Source organism: Thermobia domestica, chromosome 7 (assembly GCF_964235325.1).
Source record: "Thermobia domestica chromosome 7, izTheDome1.hap1.1, whole genome shotgun sequence".
NCBI lineage: Eukaryota > Metazoa > Arthropoda > Insecta > Zygentoma > Lepismatidae > Thermobia > Thermobia domestica.
The window spans coordinates 153854961-153871754 of NC_137460.1; the positions used below are offsets into that span (position 1 = coordinate 153854961).

The 16794-nt window shown below is 37.5% G+C and overlaps 1 protein-coding gene across 1 annotated transcript in view; it reads right to left on the minus strand.

The window, feature by feature from the left end:
• Positions 1–816: 816 nt before the first annotated feature.
• The window catches only part of mRpL38 (mitochondrial ribosomal protein L38), a 47808-nt gene continuing 31830 nt past the window's right edge, over positions 817–16794 (minus strand). The window contains exons 6-8 of the mRNA XM_081765453.1: positions 11011–11147; positions 6113–6200; positions 817–2381 (exon numbers count right to left, since the gene is read on the minus strand). Of these exons, the coding sequence (XP_081621579.1) occupies positions 2180–2381; positions 6113–6200; positions 11011–11147 (427 nt within the window). The 3' untranslated portion in view covers positions 817–2179. The remainder of the gene's footprint in view (positions 2382–6112; positions 6201–11010; positions 11148–16794) is intronic.

A 16794-nucleotide genomic window follows, 5' to 3' on the forward strand; every position in this document is an offset into this window, starting at 1 on the left:
TTTAAATTACACCCTTATCAAAGGCCGACAGTTCTGCACCATGTGTTATTTTCTTCACAACTGGTTCTCGTGGTCACTAAAACACGTTAGACATTGTTTGGTGACATGACGGGTTCATGTCCTCCAGTGATTAAAACAAATAATCCTGACTTCGCTGTATCGGGAGAAAATAATAAATTTCAGATTTTCCATGATGTGTACAAAATCTGGAGAATAATATTACGCATTAGATAACACTGTATCTTTATCAATATTCTAGTTCAGAAGGTATCACTAAAATTTTGTATATGCGGGAAAGATGTCGATGTGTTCATAGATTTTACTTAGACATACAACTATGTAAGGAAAAAAATGAAAAGTACACTCATATCCAAAATGATTGTCGCATATCTATAACTCTCTTCTTGTAATAATATAATTTGATAATGATTTTGCAGGGTACTTTTAATATTGATACTGTGTGTATAATCGGGAAATGTATATTTGTGGTAAATTTCACAGGAAAAGAATTATAAATACGAAAATTAGAATGAGTGAAACAAAATGTTGCTAAATGGACAAGAAAGTTTTATTTTCGTTTTATTGTTCTTATTTACTGCTCTTTTGACATGAAATTTGCTACATACATATCTTTGCCGATTATACACATACTAACATTGTAAGAAATATCGGGCGAATTCGTTATCAAATTATATTCCTACAACAACATATTTATAGACATGCGACAATATTTTTGGACATGAGTGTACATTTGTGTAAATCTGGAAATTAAATGAGAAGGTAAAAGCATTAATAAGCATTTTTTAAAAACAAATCTATTTTCATAACTATTTTATTTATTTACATCTTTGCAAAATCATTTCTCGTCACGTTCTTCATGAATCAGCACAAACTGTAAAACAAAATTTAACTTAAGACACATCACTTAGGTAATGACAATATTTCACAGGATTTAATCAAGTGAGGCAGAGGAATGACAATACGTCATTTGAAATAAGGGCAGCTACTGAATGAAATAAATTGAGACATATTAATACATTTAGTATTTAACAATAACTTACAATTAAATACATTTCAATTTGAAAATGCCAAACAATGTCGTCGACAAGGCCTGTTTGTTGTCTTCCTCAGTGATTTTGAAATTCCTTCTGTAACACTTTACATTTATTCCTGAAAGCATAGTATCATTTTGCACGATCATCAATCCTGCACAGATGAAGTGAGGTGAAAAATGAAATGAAATCTGAGTTTTACGTCCCACGGTTATGCCGGTTAGGCTAAAGGAGACGGTGATGATGAGAAATGAATGAAATGGTGGAATGAAGAAAGTGGGAGGAAACGGGAACACTCCGAGAAAACCCACGATCACGGTGTTTGTCCACCACAAAGCCCACACGGCGCAACCAGGGACCCCAAGCACCGGAGGTGAACGCTCTACCACTGAGCCACTGCGCCCCCAGACGAAGTGACGTATTGTCAAATTGAAACCTATTTAACGGTAAAAATGAAATATTTCAGTTTAACGTCTCACGAGGATGCCCTTTAGGCTAAGGGAGACGATGATTAAGGCAAATGAACGATTATGAAAGAATGATGGAATGAGAAAGTGGAAGGAAACGGAAGTACCCCGAGAAAAACCCACTGACACGATGTTGTGCACTACAACCTTACCTGGCCAGGTATACTTATTTAATGGTAAGTTGTTGCTAACTATTATGTGCTCCTCTAATAATCTGTCAATTTCATGACTCGTTAAAAAAACAGTTTTACAGTAGCATTATAATACTTGTATCTTTTAGAAAACAGGCCCCTCGCTGGTCAGGGATGTAACATTCGCCTACCGCTGCTTTTTCTTTTAATTATTTATTTGTTTTCAATTCGCGTTTTAAAGCTTGTCGATTTATGGAGAACACTGTTACATTCTTTTACTAAAGAAACATGTCGTAGTAAAATATGTTCTTTTTTTACCGTACGTGTTGATCCTAGGAAACAATTTCTATTACTTCATTGCACGTACAAATGAACGAAGTACACTTCACCACCATACTAAACTATATGTAACTGTTAAAGTTTATCCTGAGACATTTACCTAACCATGCTTATTTCATTCGTGTTGCTCTCATTTCTGGATATGTAGCACATCAAAGACTGTTTCCGTAGTAAATGGAAAAAAAAGATTTCATAGATCCTTGTATCTTCCAATTCTCAACCGTTCCTTCATCATTTCCGTCCTTAACCATGTTGGCAATTTTACATCCAAATATTGAGTATTGGGATATTTCAATGGAGGATCTGGTTTTCTGAATGGGTGAACAGTTTTTAGCTTCCTTAATAACATCTCCTTTGCAATCTGCTTTTGATCTCTGTATCTGTCCATGTATCTATAATATAATAATTAAAAAGAAAGATTAGTAAAATTAAATTACCAATGCGAGACGTTGTCATTAAGGAAATGGTGAAGATAATAAATCAAGCATCTTAAAGAATTTTCACCACAAAATTCTACATCTAAGAGAATTTTAGTTAATAACAGAAAGACGATTAATCTTTTAACTGTCCATGGATTACCCGTATAATTCATGACGGAAAATTATCTAAACTGTCCAGGGATTACATGGATGATGCATAAACCAACAACATAGAGTACAATAGTTTTTGTTTCGTCTGACTGCGTAAATTAGAATCAGAGATAAACATTTTTCGAATCTTATAAATTTACTAAAATGGCCATTTGTATGCTCCAGTTTATTGGTGTATGACATCAGTGTACCTGTCCTTCTGGGCTGAATTTTTTTTTTTTTTTTTTTAATCTAGTATATTGTTTACCATTTTTTCTCTGTTGGCATTATAGCCAAGGCAGTGAGACGACTCTCAATTATGAAATTTCTTTATTTTGTTTTATAATATTTAATATGATAAAATATCTTTCATTTCTAAAGTAAGCATCGAAACAGTTACTATAATTTTTCAAGAACTTTGTTGTGCATCGATAGATTTATCAAGCCCCAATATCTTTCTATGAATTTATCATCAATTTCACGACGGTACACTAATTAGACTCGCATGCCAAAACCTCTGTTCTTTCATACATTTGAGTTTAGATATGCTGCTTTTTAAAATTTTCCCCGCGATATATTAACGGCCCTTTTCTAAACTTGCTTTCTGAATTTTGGTGAATAACTGCAAGACAACGAAGAATATCAAATATGTAGAAAGTAAGTAAGGTGGCATGTATAAAATGGTATTAAATAAACTATACCCTTTCCCAAATATTTTTTTATAGACCAGAAATTTGGATATACAGTGAATGCCATAATTGTTGGGCACTGAAATTTATACAAGTAATATATGCAATGCAGCAAATTTTATGAGAGTTCAAGAGTTACCTTTAATTGTGGACACTTTGTCCGTGTGTTCATGCATTGCAGTGTCAAGACACCATGATTGTTTGCTCTGTATAAGGGCTGGAGGCAGTGGCAACATTTTTATAATTCGTTTTATGCACAGATGAACACCTGTTACACCCCTTCAATGTAATTATCTCCTATTACTGTTAATTCCATCTCCTCTTCAATGTAATTACCTCCGATGTTTATCGATGTCCTGCGGGGACCGCCATATGACATGGATGATGGTTTCTCTTGTATCGCAATGCTTTCGCGCGAAGTTGTTCCTTCATTTTGACGAAAAGGTAATCATGAAGACTCTGAAAATATTGTTGTGCGCAGCGTCCACGTGCTACTTTAATCTTGACCCACGCATGTTGTTCGTCTTTTTGAGACACATTGTTATGGCGCTTCCAATTTAATCCTTTACTTTACAGCACTGCTGACTTTGACTAAATAATACGCAGTCATTACTATTCGCCACTTTTATCATCTCACATTCCGTTATCAGCTACGAAAATCTTGTAATGCTGAGACATAGCCCTCTCACATGAGATCATTGCTGCCACTACCTTTTACCTAACCTATGTATTTACGTCCATTGTCAGCAGTTAGTGTGTATAGAACGAGAGTTACAGTTTAAAAAGTGGAATCTGAATTACTATAGTATATTCGATTGGGAATCGAAGTTGGAACCTCGTGCACCAAAGACATGCGCACTGGCCATTAAACCGGCAAGGAGGCAAGAAATTTCATGAAGTCTATAAAAACAAGGAAAACACCAGGGTTATCTGAATCTCTCTTATGACAGACAGGAAGTTAAAACACATCCAAAATTTGATGCAACCAACTGAAAGTGAGCGAATGAGACTACTCCCCTACATGCTTATTATGAGCCTTAATACAAATGTAATAACTACGATAGGTTTGTGATAGTATATTTGACGCGCTCATAGTGATTAAATTCAGTATAGTATTAATGTGTTTCTTACAGTTTTCATGCTGTTTAATTTTTTATTTAAATGCACTAAGTATTACACATGTTCAGGTCCACTGCGAATTTCCTCCAACTCACAGGCGAATAAAAGCAATGGAATCATATTTTCATTTAAAATCAGCTTTAAAACTTCGATTATATGTACGTGTTTTAGTTTTCATTTCTTGATAATAACTAACTTTGGCTCACGAAGTCCTGACTTCTTTCTAATCTTCCACATTCCATGAATGCACTAAATGTTAATACAGTAGTCTGCAACTGCTCAACAGAATTCATGATTACAGCTTCTCTAATACTCAGTAGTATTAAGAGAGTATTTTAACACTACGAAGTTACGTCAAAGATATGATAATGCTAGCAAATACATATTTGTAAATGAACCAATATAACACCACATAGCATGCTTTCACTTATGTCATTCAGAAATGCATTGAGAAACTCATCTCTCTCAATTTCCGAGCTGAAGACACGCCAAAAAACATTAATGTAGTTTTTCACAAGTGTTACAGCTGAACTTATGCTACTGCAAATAACATTACGCGTCTTTACCCATGTCACATGTGTTAAAGCAGAATGTTGAAACATGAAAACTAGTTCCGAAATTTCCTTCAGGTTCTCACAATACAGGTTTTTATCTTTGTAGCAATATTACAAAGAATAGTATTACATTAATAAACTATTCACTGTTATTACAAATATTCTGTTCCTTTACGCAGCAAAGTCGTATCCGAAAGAAAAAAAATTCTACATCCCCCTTTGTGCGACCTTGAAAAGCTGTAATTTTTGCTCCATTAGATTATTATAAGAAGTTGGGGCAATAAGAAATGCAGACAATTGATTAGAAAGCGAATATTATCATAGATGTTCCATTTTTCGTTACAAAAGAAACTATCCTTTGATTCCATTTAAAGCGTCATATGGGAAATTAGTTAAGACAGTTGTCACCATTGCATGTTCAAATCCTCTTTTGAATGTCAGGTGACCACAATTCCTCCACTTCGCTACAACTTCGTTCGCTATCCTCATATAATGTCAGGAACTGAAAGGCTCAGTCCCTTTCCCCCCAAAAACCACAAAACGGCATTCAAATAACACCAACGGACAACCCTCTCTCTGGCAAAACCCACCCGTCAATGCTTGTTTGACGTTGCTTTATGTTTTTGCAAATTGTCAAAGAAAGGGATCTGATGATCAGTGACTATTCTTCCTTCTTTTTTTTTTTTTTTTTTTTTTAATTTTTTAAAAATCTTTTTCACAACACACTTTCCTTTTACTTTGCCGTAACTCAGATACAGTACATATATTTGCTGCGACAATAGAGCAATGTAACACAACAATCATAAACGTCCCCCTGAGCACTGATTAAATACTACAGCAATAGAATAATAAGCGCTATATAAACAGTAACTATCGACTGTAGCAAAACCAGATAAATGTACTGTAATAGATGCACTCTCAAATTTTGATAAACGCTGAAGTCTATCACGTAACACAGATCAAATACTATTACCAATATAACAATAAATGCATCTTTTTATAGTATCTACTGTCCCTTGAGAAATGGTAGCGTAAGAACCTGAAATATAAGGAACAATTTTGTACACATATACGGAACAGAGGACAATTTTTTACTACGTATTTTCACTGTACATAAATATGTTATAATAGTTCATTTCCACGCGAAGTTTATTGTATCAAGTAAAATTACGTTGTTGGAATTTATACTTACAAGTTAAATGGCTGTCGCTTTGGAAACCATTTCTGAGGCGGATGATACTCTGGTGGAAAATCATATTCGAATACTGGCTCTTTCATTTCTGTAAATTTAGAATTACCAACGACATTAGTAGTTTTCACATAAATTGTATATTTGATACATATAGTTTACAAAGGAACCCAGCATGAGTACAGGAAGATCAAGATTAAAATAACAAGTATCTACATGGTAATAAATTCAAAAAGTTCCCACCATTTTCTTCTGTATTCTGTAGGTAAGAGAAAACAAGTATACTGTCAAATTTTCGTTAACAGCTGTCAGCATTGTCAAAACAAAAATTCATCATTTACCGTATTGGCTCTAATATAGTAACATATTTTTAGTATAAAAAGTTTCATAAAAATCATGCACATATTATAATTCAACCTATACCCTTACAGCTAAACAAAAAAAGTGTATTTCATACCATGCGGGACTGTACCATCTGTATCACTCTCCCGCTACTGTGTCGTGCCGTGGTGTGACTCGTCAAACTATAAGTTATGTTATGGTTTGATTTGACTGACAAACAAAATTTACTATTAATGTATTTTCACAACGCTTCCACACTGCTCCCAACGGGGGATTTAAATCGATCTGAGTATACTCTCCGAGTTCAATGCGATCCGTTTCCATGTTAGTTTAAATCAGAAAGAAGGTAGTGCACTAGGTTCGGGAGGTCTACTATATCCAGACTACGTACACGCATGGAGAGCGCGCCCACGGCCGTCCGGCCTATTTGTTGGATAAGCTCCGCCAAACAAGGCATCCTGCCCGTAATACCTCAATCTGACCACTGGTCCTCGTGCACGAGGTGTACCGTCAAGGTTTGTCCCCTCACCTTAACGCCTTGGCGTGTAACCCCCATTCCCTGAGGGAGTGGGATACGCCCACTGCGCGGCAGAGTCAAAACCCCTACCAGTTGCCTACAGGTGAAGGCGAACTGCTAGCGAGCCAGTCCTCCCATACTCTGCAAGTATGGTGTCCAAGCGTTTTAAGGTGAGCTAATCTCCACATGCTCACCGTTACACAGATTCCTGGGATTGGCTCCCATGTCGTACCGAATCCCACGGCATGACCAAGCCCGGCAGATTCCAACCCAATCCGGGAGCCCCAGGCATGCCCGAGGGGATTTGTTCAATCTTGGCCCTGCCTACCTCTAACGTTAATTGGCTACCGCCTTCGCGTGCCGAGATACTCCTATCTCATCCCGGGTCCGTACGTGTTAAGTCACCATCTGAGTTTGGAGCCGGTTCATGTCCTGCCGAGTTTATTCTCCCTTCAGTGGGATCAGATCCGTTGCCCAGATTTCTGGGATAGGCACCTCCCCCACATCCGCTCAGTTCCCAAGAAGGCAGGAATCCGGCACCTCCTTCCCGGTAGGATCGTCCATGCAATACAGGACTTACTCTAATTACGGCAGAGGTACACCATACATTACCAGAGCCAATGACTGATGCAGACCGTCTGCTCAAGGCAGACATTGTCATTTAGGAGCCGTGCCCAATGGTGTCTCCTCTGGTAGGCTCGTCCAAACAATACGGGGCTATCTATCTTTTCCGTGTTTAGGTACCACATACACGTTGCAGTCAAGCTTGTCCGAACGCAATGGTACGTGTAAACCACCATTGGAAGGGACACCCACACCCTTCCTCGGTAGGGTCGTTCAAGCAATACGGAACTACCTCTTCTTACGGGAGAGGTTAACCGTACATTACCAGACCCAATGGCTGATGTAGACTGTCTACCTTTAAGGACAATGGCCATTTGGGAACGGCGGCTCTCGTGGCAGGGGCGTGGACCCTCCCAGGAATGAATGGGGTGCAAACCCAGGAGTTAACTATGTATCCCATCCCGAACCCAAGGGCACGCACTACACGCTCTTTGAGGGCAGTACCTACATCATCCTCCCGGTAGGGCGTTGGATTCGCCCACCCTTTGGGCACACAAATTACCCACTCTTTCATCCGTGTTGGGCACCACGTAGCCTTATCTGCTGGACCCAAGGACACGGCCTAGTTTCCCATTTTGGGGGATAGCGGAAGTTTCACCCCAGCCGTCGGGAACGGCAGTCAAAGACTTTCTATCTCACTGAGAACGTCATGAGGTAACACGTACTTTCCCAGATCAATGACATGCGTTAGTCGCCTATTTCAGAGGATAGGGAAGCCTCACCTCTGCCGGTAGGTTGTAGACCCAGTAGGGATGCCGCACCGCCACCCCCTGAGATGTCCCGATTACTCTGTCTGGTGATGAACTGCCACAATGCATGCAGTTCAGAAGGGGATCACAGGGAGTCCCTCATTTCTCAGCACGGGCTTGGGACTGGCCATGGCGGGGTTAGAAGGTAGTACATTCTGATGCTAATGGTCTACTATTTGTCAGGTTTAATTGCATGCATGGAGAGCATGCTCGAGACCGTTCAGTCTCTTTAATAGACGGGTACCGCCTACAATGCACCCCGCCCGTAGTTGTTTCTGATTGGACCTTAGTCCTCGTGCACGAGGTGCACTGCCAGGATTTGTCCCCTAATCCTGACTCGCCTAAGCGATGTGATCCCCACTCTCTGAGGGAGTGGGATACGCCCACTGCGCGGCCAGACCGAAGTCCTGAGTGCCTATCAGTTAACCTACTGGTGGAGGCAAACTGCTAACGAGCCAGTCCTACCATGCTCTGCAGGCATAGCGCCCAAGCGTTTCAAGGCAATCTCACCGTTACCCAGATTCCTGGGATTGGCTCCCATGAGCTACCGAATCCCACACCCCGGCAGAGTCCAACACAAATCCGGGGCCTCAGGCAATGTCCGAGGGGGTTTGTTCAATCCCGGCCCTGCCTGCCTCTATCGTTCAACTGGCCACCGCCTTCGTGTCTAGAGGTACCACACAGTCGAGATGCTCCCGTATCTCAATCCGATCCAATAGTATGTGTTAAGTCACCATTTGAGTTTGATGCCGGCCCATATCCTACTATCCCCTCCCCCACTTCCATTCAGTCCCCCCGTAGGCAGGAATTCGACACTCTCCTCCCGGTATGATCATCCAAGCAATACGGGACTTCCTCTAATTACGGTAGAGGTACACCCTACATTACCAGAGCCAATGACTGATGTAGACCGTCTGCTCAAGGCAGGCATTGTCATTTGGGAGCCGTGTCTCCCCTGGTAGGTCCACCCAAACAATACGGGGCTACCTATCTTTTCCGTGTTTAGGTACCACGTACACGCCGTAGCCATGCTACTTGTCCGAAACACAATGGTATGTGTAAACCACCATTAGAAGGGACACCTACCCCTTCCTCGGTAGGGCAGTTCGAACAATACGAACTAACTCTTTTTACGGGAGAGGTTAACCTTACATTACCAGACCCAATGGCTGATGTAGACTGTCTACCTTTAAAGACAATGGCCATTTGGGAGCGGCGGCTCCCCTGGTAGGGTCGCGTAGGGCGGCAGAGGCACACTAGAAGGAAACACTACCTCAGCGCTCCTGAGGTACGACTGTGCGTTAGGATACTAGGTATCCTATCCCGGACCCAAGAGCACGCACTACACGCTCTTTGAGAGGCAGTACCTACATGATCCTCCCGGTAGGACGTTGGATCTACCCACACTTTGGGCACACCAACTATCTGCTCTTTCATACGTGTTGAGGTATTACGTAGCCTTATCTCCCGGATCCAAGGGCACTGCCTAGTTGCCCATTTCGGAGGACAGCCGAAGCCTCACCTCCACCGGTAGGAGCGGCAGTCGAAGACTATAGTGCTGCCAAGTCTTGAGCCGTGGCAAAAATGTGAACTAAAGCTCACACCCTCAACACGCCCACGCGTTGAGCCAATAAGAGTTCAGCTACAGCTAAGCAAGAGAGCCTTGCAGCCGTCTGCGCCAAAGGCAGTGGAATTCCTTCAGCAAATAGCAGCGCTTGGAACCGAAGACTAGGTGTCAAGTCAATGTGGTATATTTATACTTACCTCACTGAGGACGTGACGAAATCACACGTATTCTCTCGGATCCAATGGCACAAGTTAGTCGCCCATTTCGGAGGATAGCCGAAGTCTCACCTCCGCCGGTAGGTTGTTGACCCCTCTGCCACCCGCTTCATATGATAGTTAAGGTATCGGCAGCGCGCTTGACTCAAGGTCACACTACCTTTCCCTTAGAACTTTCGGAACCAGATGCGAGTCCGGTAAAGCAATGAGGGGGTCCCTCCCCCTTTCTCGGCACGGACTTGGGACCGAGAAGGTAGTACAGTAAGGACTGGGAGGGCTGTGGTGGCTCAGTCTGTGGGGATTCTGGTTCGATTCCAACTTCCGCCAAAGGGCTTTATGGTGGACAAACAATCCTAAGGATTTTATCTAGTTCTCCCGTTTCCTCCCGCTTTTTCATTCTTTCATTATCATCAATTTCATTACCACAGTCTTTCTCATCCTCGGAGCATAATCGTAGGACGTTAAATTTTTAAAAAATGCAAATAAAATAAAATAAAAATAAACAAAATAACGACTGGGATTTAAGTCTTAAAACAGCTTTTTATTATATAGTTTTTCCAATTTGTGTGTAATATTTTATGGTGTGTACCTTTTATTTTTCCATTAAAATAATCTCAAAAACGATAGGGTTGCATTATATTCGAGGTCATACCATATTCGGGCCAATGCGGTATTTATATTTATTACTATCTTCATTAGGCTACTGCGCAGAACAATGAAACACAAAACTATAATACTAATTTATTAATTAATGAAAAATCTCATCACATTTTAAAGTTCAGCTAATAAAAACAGTCTAACACAATTAACATTATATGCAAATATAGTCGCTATAAGCTCAAATATACCAGTATCCTTAGCTGTAAATTACTAGTAATTATACCAACCTAGCGTGTTGTGAAAAAAATCAGTAAGCGTAGGATCCCAATCTGACTGGAAGAATGCTAAACCTGCAGGTGTTATGACATCTTGGTGTTCGCGGTAGAAGTCCAATGTTCTGAATGTCCTTTCCCTTAGTTTAAGACTGCAAAATATCATAAACATAATTAGAAACTTGATTCTTATGTCGTCTAGTAAAGTACATATCTAATGTGTACTCAATATTACACTTGTGTTGAAGATCTGATGACCTTATTAACCTTATTTTTATGAAAGCTCCAAATAGATCTATAAACCGGGCCTTTTGACATGTATATACAGAATGAACAACAAACTACTTGCTCAAACAAGACAACGAATGTTAAAAGTTATAAGTACTAAAATGATACCTTATACTATAGGAAAGAAATCTGTAAATGCTTTTAAGATTCACTGCTTACTTTCGTTGAAAAATTACGCTCTAATTTTAATTTCGTTTAATATATCACGACATGGAGAGTGGTTAAATATCAGCAGTTTAGATATTGAATTCTACCTTCTATACTTGAGTACTGTGTATTATCAGTTGTCTAAGCAGCAGATGAGAAATATTTTTTCGACAGTGATAACAGATTCGCTCTCCGCCTGGAATTGAACTCGGGACCCCGTGCATAGATACAGAGGGTGCCAGATATAACCATATCGATTATATCTGATACTTGAACATTTTCATCACGTCTTCTATTTCTAAACAAATCAGTTTAAATGTTTGAATACTCTGAAAAGAAGCACTATTTATGGTTCTAGACGTACTATTTAAGCTGACCATACTATAGAGAGAATGAAGTATAATTCAATCCTCGTATTTCTTAATATCAACATCTCATTGTTTGTCATTTATCTGCGATTAAATCTAAAAAATAACCAATACTGCTAATAGCTCAGCTACAATTTCAGGAAAATAAATAAATAAAATGAAACAACGGACTGAAATTACATAAATTAAACATTTGATCCGAATGTTTTTTATTTCAACTGACGTTTCAAAGATGAATTACTGCCCTTATCATCAGAGTTCTATTCTTTATTCACAAAGTGTTTTGTAATATTATAGTCGCAGCACTATTATAGTCCACTTAAGCCAAGTGGACTATTGTACTAGTTTTGGTTTTAAGTTGAAAATAGTATTAAATTATACTGTACTAAATAACATTCATTAGTCATAAGCTAATGTACGAATCCATTTACATAAAATGATAAATTTTTACAAAGTAAATTAATGAAAAATAATAGATATGTTGACGCCAAGTATGTCCACACATTATAAAAAAGTAGTACAAAATAAAATGGATCTAAAACAGATCTTGTATTAAATAAGATGATTACACTAAATTGGAGTTTGGAACACTTCGTCGAAGCGTGGTGCCATCTTGTCTCTTATTCCCTTATCACCAGAGTTACAATGTATTCAAAGAATTGTAACTGATAATGAAAGAAATACTTTGCCTTTGAAATGTCAGTTGAAATGAAAAAAGTAATATAATACATTAGTATATGTAATAAATAATAAAATGAAATAAAATAAAATGGTGATGAACATCAAAAGTTTCATTTATTTTATTATAAATATCTTCGTGGAAATTAGGTAGAATATATAATAATATAGAATGTTTACGTTACTTCTTTTGAATCCATATGTTACACTAAAACAATTCTTAATAGTTTAGAGAATGATATCCGTTGTTGGAAAAATTAATGAAAAATTTAAGAGATAAGAATTTAAGGTAATGAAAACATAATTAATTAGTTAAAATTACCCTCAAAATTAATCAATTAAAATTAAAAATAGCAATTTATTACTACTATGCAATGAAAACTGTCTTGAGCTGTGAAAGTTAATGTAAAATTAAGGGCAACGGGAAAATTAATATATTATTATGAAAAGTTACTGTTTTCAAAGAACACTGATGACAAAAATAAAAAATATCACAAAATTAAGGGGGAAAATCGATGAAATTATGTACTTTTTAATACATTTTTTATCTCTTAGTTCTACAAGGAACAAAATTTGTACATTATATATTGTAGTATCCTGCACATGGCTTTGTTGACAAACAACCTACACTGCTTATGTTTAAAACATTAACCATGTGCATCCTCTACGAATTACTACGGTAGCAGACAACAGGAACACCAACGCTACTTCTAGTCATATGACAACGGACCACTAGTGCCGCCATCACACTGGAGCACTTATATAACCAGGAATATCTCACTGACAATTATCAATCTACAGCTGGTCACCTTCACTCTCTCTTCTTGCCTAGCTTTGAGAGGAATCTAACCCTTTAGTCTGCTCAGAATTCTGTGGGACTGATAAACCTCAATCACTCAGCTTGAGTGGAGCATTGAGGTTCCTAAATCCATTCCATCTAGCTTGCTCTGAGCTCTGTGGAGATCCTTCCCTAGGCTGCTCGGGCCTTGGGATACCATATTTTACCCAAATATTAGAGGATTTTACATTATAGTGACTTTTGTAACATACTGTTTATAGTAAAGAGGATTGTGTAATAAAAATTGGTGGTGGGAGTAAAACGATTCCGGACTATAATTTACTCTATCTATGCTCTACCTATACCTGAATAAGCAGAACTACAATATATTTTGCATTAATCCACTTCTGGGTATGTCCATGGTAACTCACGTTGCGTAATGACGTATATTTTGAAGAATACTAATCACAAATAAACTTAAAAGCTCCGCTTTTTTTTTAAAAAAAAAGAAAAGAAAAGAAAAGAAAAGAAAAGAAAAGAAAAGAAAAGTTGTCATATTTATACAGATAATTACCAAATATCGTCATTTTATATGATATAGCAAACCTAGGAGAAAAGAAAATATTATAGTAACTCACGTTACAATTTTTTTCCCTACATTCAGAACCTGAGGTTTTTCAGTACATTTTCTTTTGTGCTGTCATAGCTATGTGCATGAAATTACTATGTAAGATAGGGACACACACAATTTAATTATGGCAAAAATATTAAATTTTTATTTACATTTTATGACTATTTATTTTAGTGGAATATGCACAGAGTCGGGTAACTCACGTTACATTTGTCAACGGTGTCTTATTATTAAGTATAACCAACATACATTTATAATAACTTGAAATAAGCACAGTTTAATTAAGCTGAACATTGAACTTTACTTTAAGAAAAGGTTTCATCAGTTATATGAAATTTTACTTGGGATACCGACAGAAAAAAATAAGATCTATGTAATAATAAATAAAGCTTGTATAGCATAATCAACATTAAAACTTAGTAGATTAAAGGTAACCTACGGAAAAAATAAGAAAAGAGTTATTCTCTGAAAAACAATTAATGATGCCAGCTACATACAACTATATTTTTATCAAAAGAACAACTTGACTAAAAATTATAACTATATTTCTTTCATGAATTTTTGTCCCTGTTTCCGTGGACACGCCCTTCTGTAATGGAATCGCCCGTGAAGGTTTTGAAACAAGCCATAAAAAGGTCTTGAAGAATATACATTTCACATTGTTTTAGAGAAAAAATAACGATAAAACTTTTTAGTCGTTATGAATTTTTTGACAGGTTACTAATTAAAATCAACAGAATCTTTAACTCATTAATTTAATCGTTAATTTTTAACGGATTAATTACAAGTCTGATAATATTTAAATTCTGGCACATCAGGTAAAAGCCTGAAATATTGTTTCGGAAAAATGTTCTATGCTAATAAAGAAGAAAAAATTTACGCACTTAATACTTACTTACTAGTAAAATTACCCAACAAACTTCATTTACATTACTGTTTATCACATATCGCACAATTTAAACACAGTTCTATAGTAACATAATGTAACAAGGAAAATTGCACAACAATGCCAGTTGTTTTACTATATTTTGTTGATATATTTTAATTTTCAAAAACATTTTATTTAAAGTTTTATTGTTTCTAAGTATATTTACTATATCAATATTTCACATTACGAACTAACAAGAAATCAAGACAGGTTATACAGACCATCAAAAACTTTACAGATGCTATTTTAATTTCACTATCTTAATTTTAAACCGTTTTATTGTCAAGCTAATTTCTAGTAATATTTAATAATATACGAGTATGAATAGCAGGAATGCATTTAAGAATCTTACCATCTGCATTATACAATTCACAATAAACTAGGCAACTACAAGAAAATTATTAAACATCACAGTCGCCATACACTCTATGATTTGCCGAAAATTTCTCTTGATTAAATCCGTTTAACAAGATTTATGTACATTCTATACCAAAAAGGATGACAACATTGATTATGGCTGTTTGAGGTAAAACGTTTTTGAGTCCAACTTCGGCTATCTTCGACTAACAATATTTCTATAAAGTGGGAAAACTGGAGCAAATATACTGGTGGCTTTGTGATTTTCAGAAGATGTAAATTATTTGTTGCACCTGTGACTGAGTTAAGAATTAGTACGCTGCGTTATAAAAAGAAAAGGCCGTACTGCGAAACGAAGTGTTCACACGAATTGGTTCCCCGAAAAGATGAACCATCCTGAAATACTGCTAACGGGAAACAAAGTCTGACAGTCGCAATGCTTAATTGAACACGGACACATGCTATATATAAAGACATGAATTTATAAGGACGACTATGGTTCATATGTTGCAAGTTCCTGAAGAACTGGTCTTTTATGTATCTGCTGAAGGTTCAACACCAATTTTTGTAAACATACGCATGATTCACCTGAATTTCTGAAAATATGCTCCTCATTTCCGGTATAGAAGGGATTCTTGAAAGAACACTACGATTCATCTATCTGGAATCAGTAAAACCAGTAGTCGAAGTGAGACAGTATGCGGTGGTATGGCATACCGTCTCTGGTTTTTCAATGATTAAAACATACCATCACTGGAAATAGAGGCTAAATACCTTTAATAAATGTATTTTTATACACAGTAATTGACGAACAGCTTTCCATGTAAAAAGATTTTATTTCTTATGTAGAAATAATTTCTAAGTAATAAAAATGTTGACAACACCAACATTTTTGTTATCGTTTCCTACCTTTTGTTTCTAAATAGTTCACCTAGTTTATATTTTGATGTGTCGTATTGAAATCTTTTGAAGTTTTACGTCCCACGTTTATGCCGATTAGGCTAAAGGAGACGGTGATGATGAAAAATGAATGAAATGGTGGAATGAAGAAAGTGGGAGGAAACGGGAGAATCTCGAGAAAACCCACGAGCACGGTGTTTGTCCACTACAAAGTCCACTCCGCGCGAGCTGGGATCGAACCAGGGACCCAAGCACCGGAGCATGTGTCATATTGAATTGTTTCTTTGTTATGTATATGTGTGTGTCTTCTTGCCTTAATGCATATAAATATTTTGAGCATGGGCGGATTTAGGGGTTGTCTGCTGTGGGAGAGGACCTTCCGGGTGTTTGGAATGCCCCACAGTCGAGAGGGAGGACCGGGAGTTTTCCCATAGGAAATTGTTAATATCGTCATTCGGTTTTTAAGCATGTTCGTGTATAATTCTCTATAATACAACATAAGGTGATTTTTTTCCCAGAAAGTTGTTGGCGGAGGATCAAAGTGTCTCCATATCTCCCCACGTTATTACAGAGAAGCTCTCCAATGGTTTTCAGTCGTTATGTAAATAGAAATACAATCTTTTAGGCAAGATACCCTCACTGCACTTCAACATTTAGATAGCTTGTATGGCGAGTCAAAATCGTAATAAAACATACCGCCTCTGCTTTTTTTCCACTTCGGACA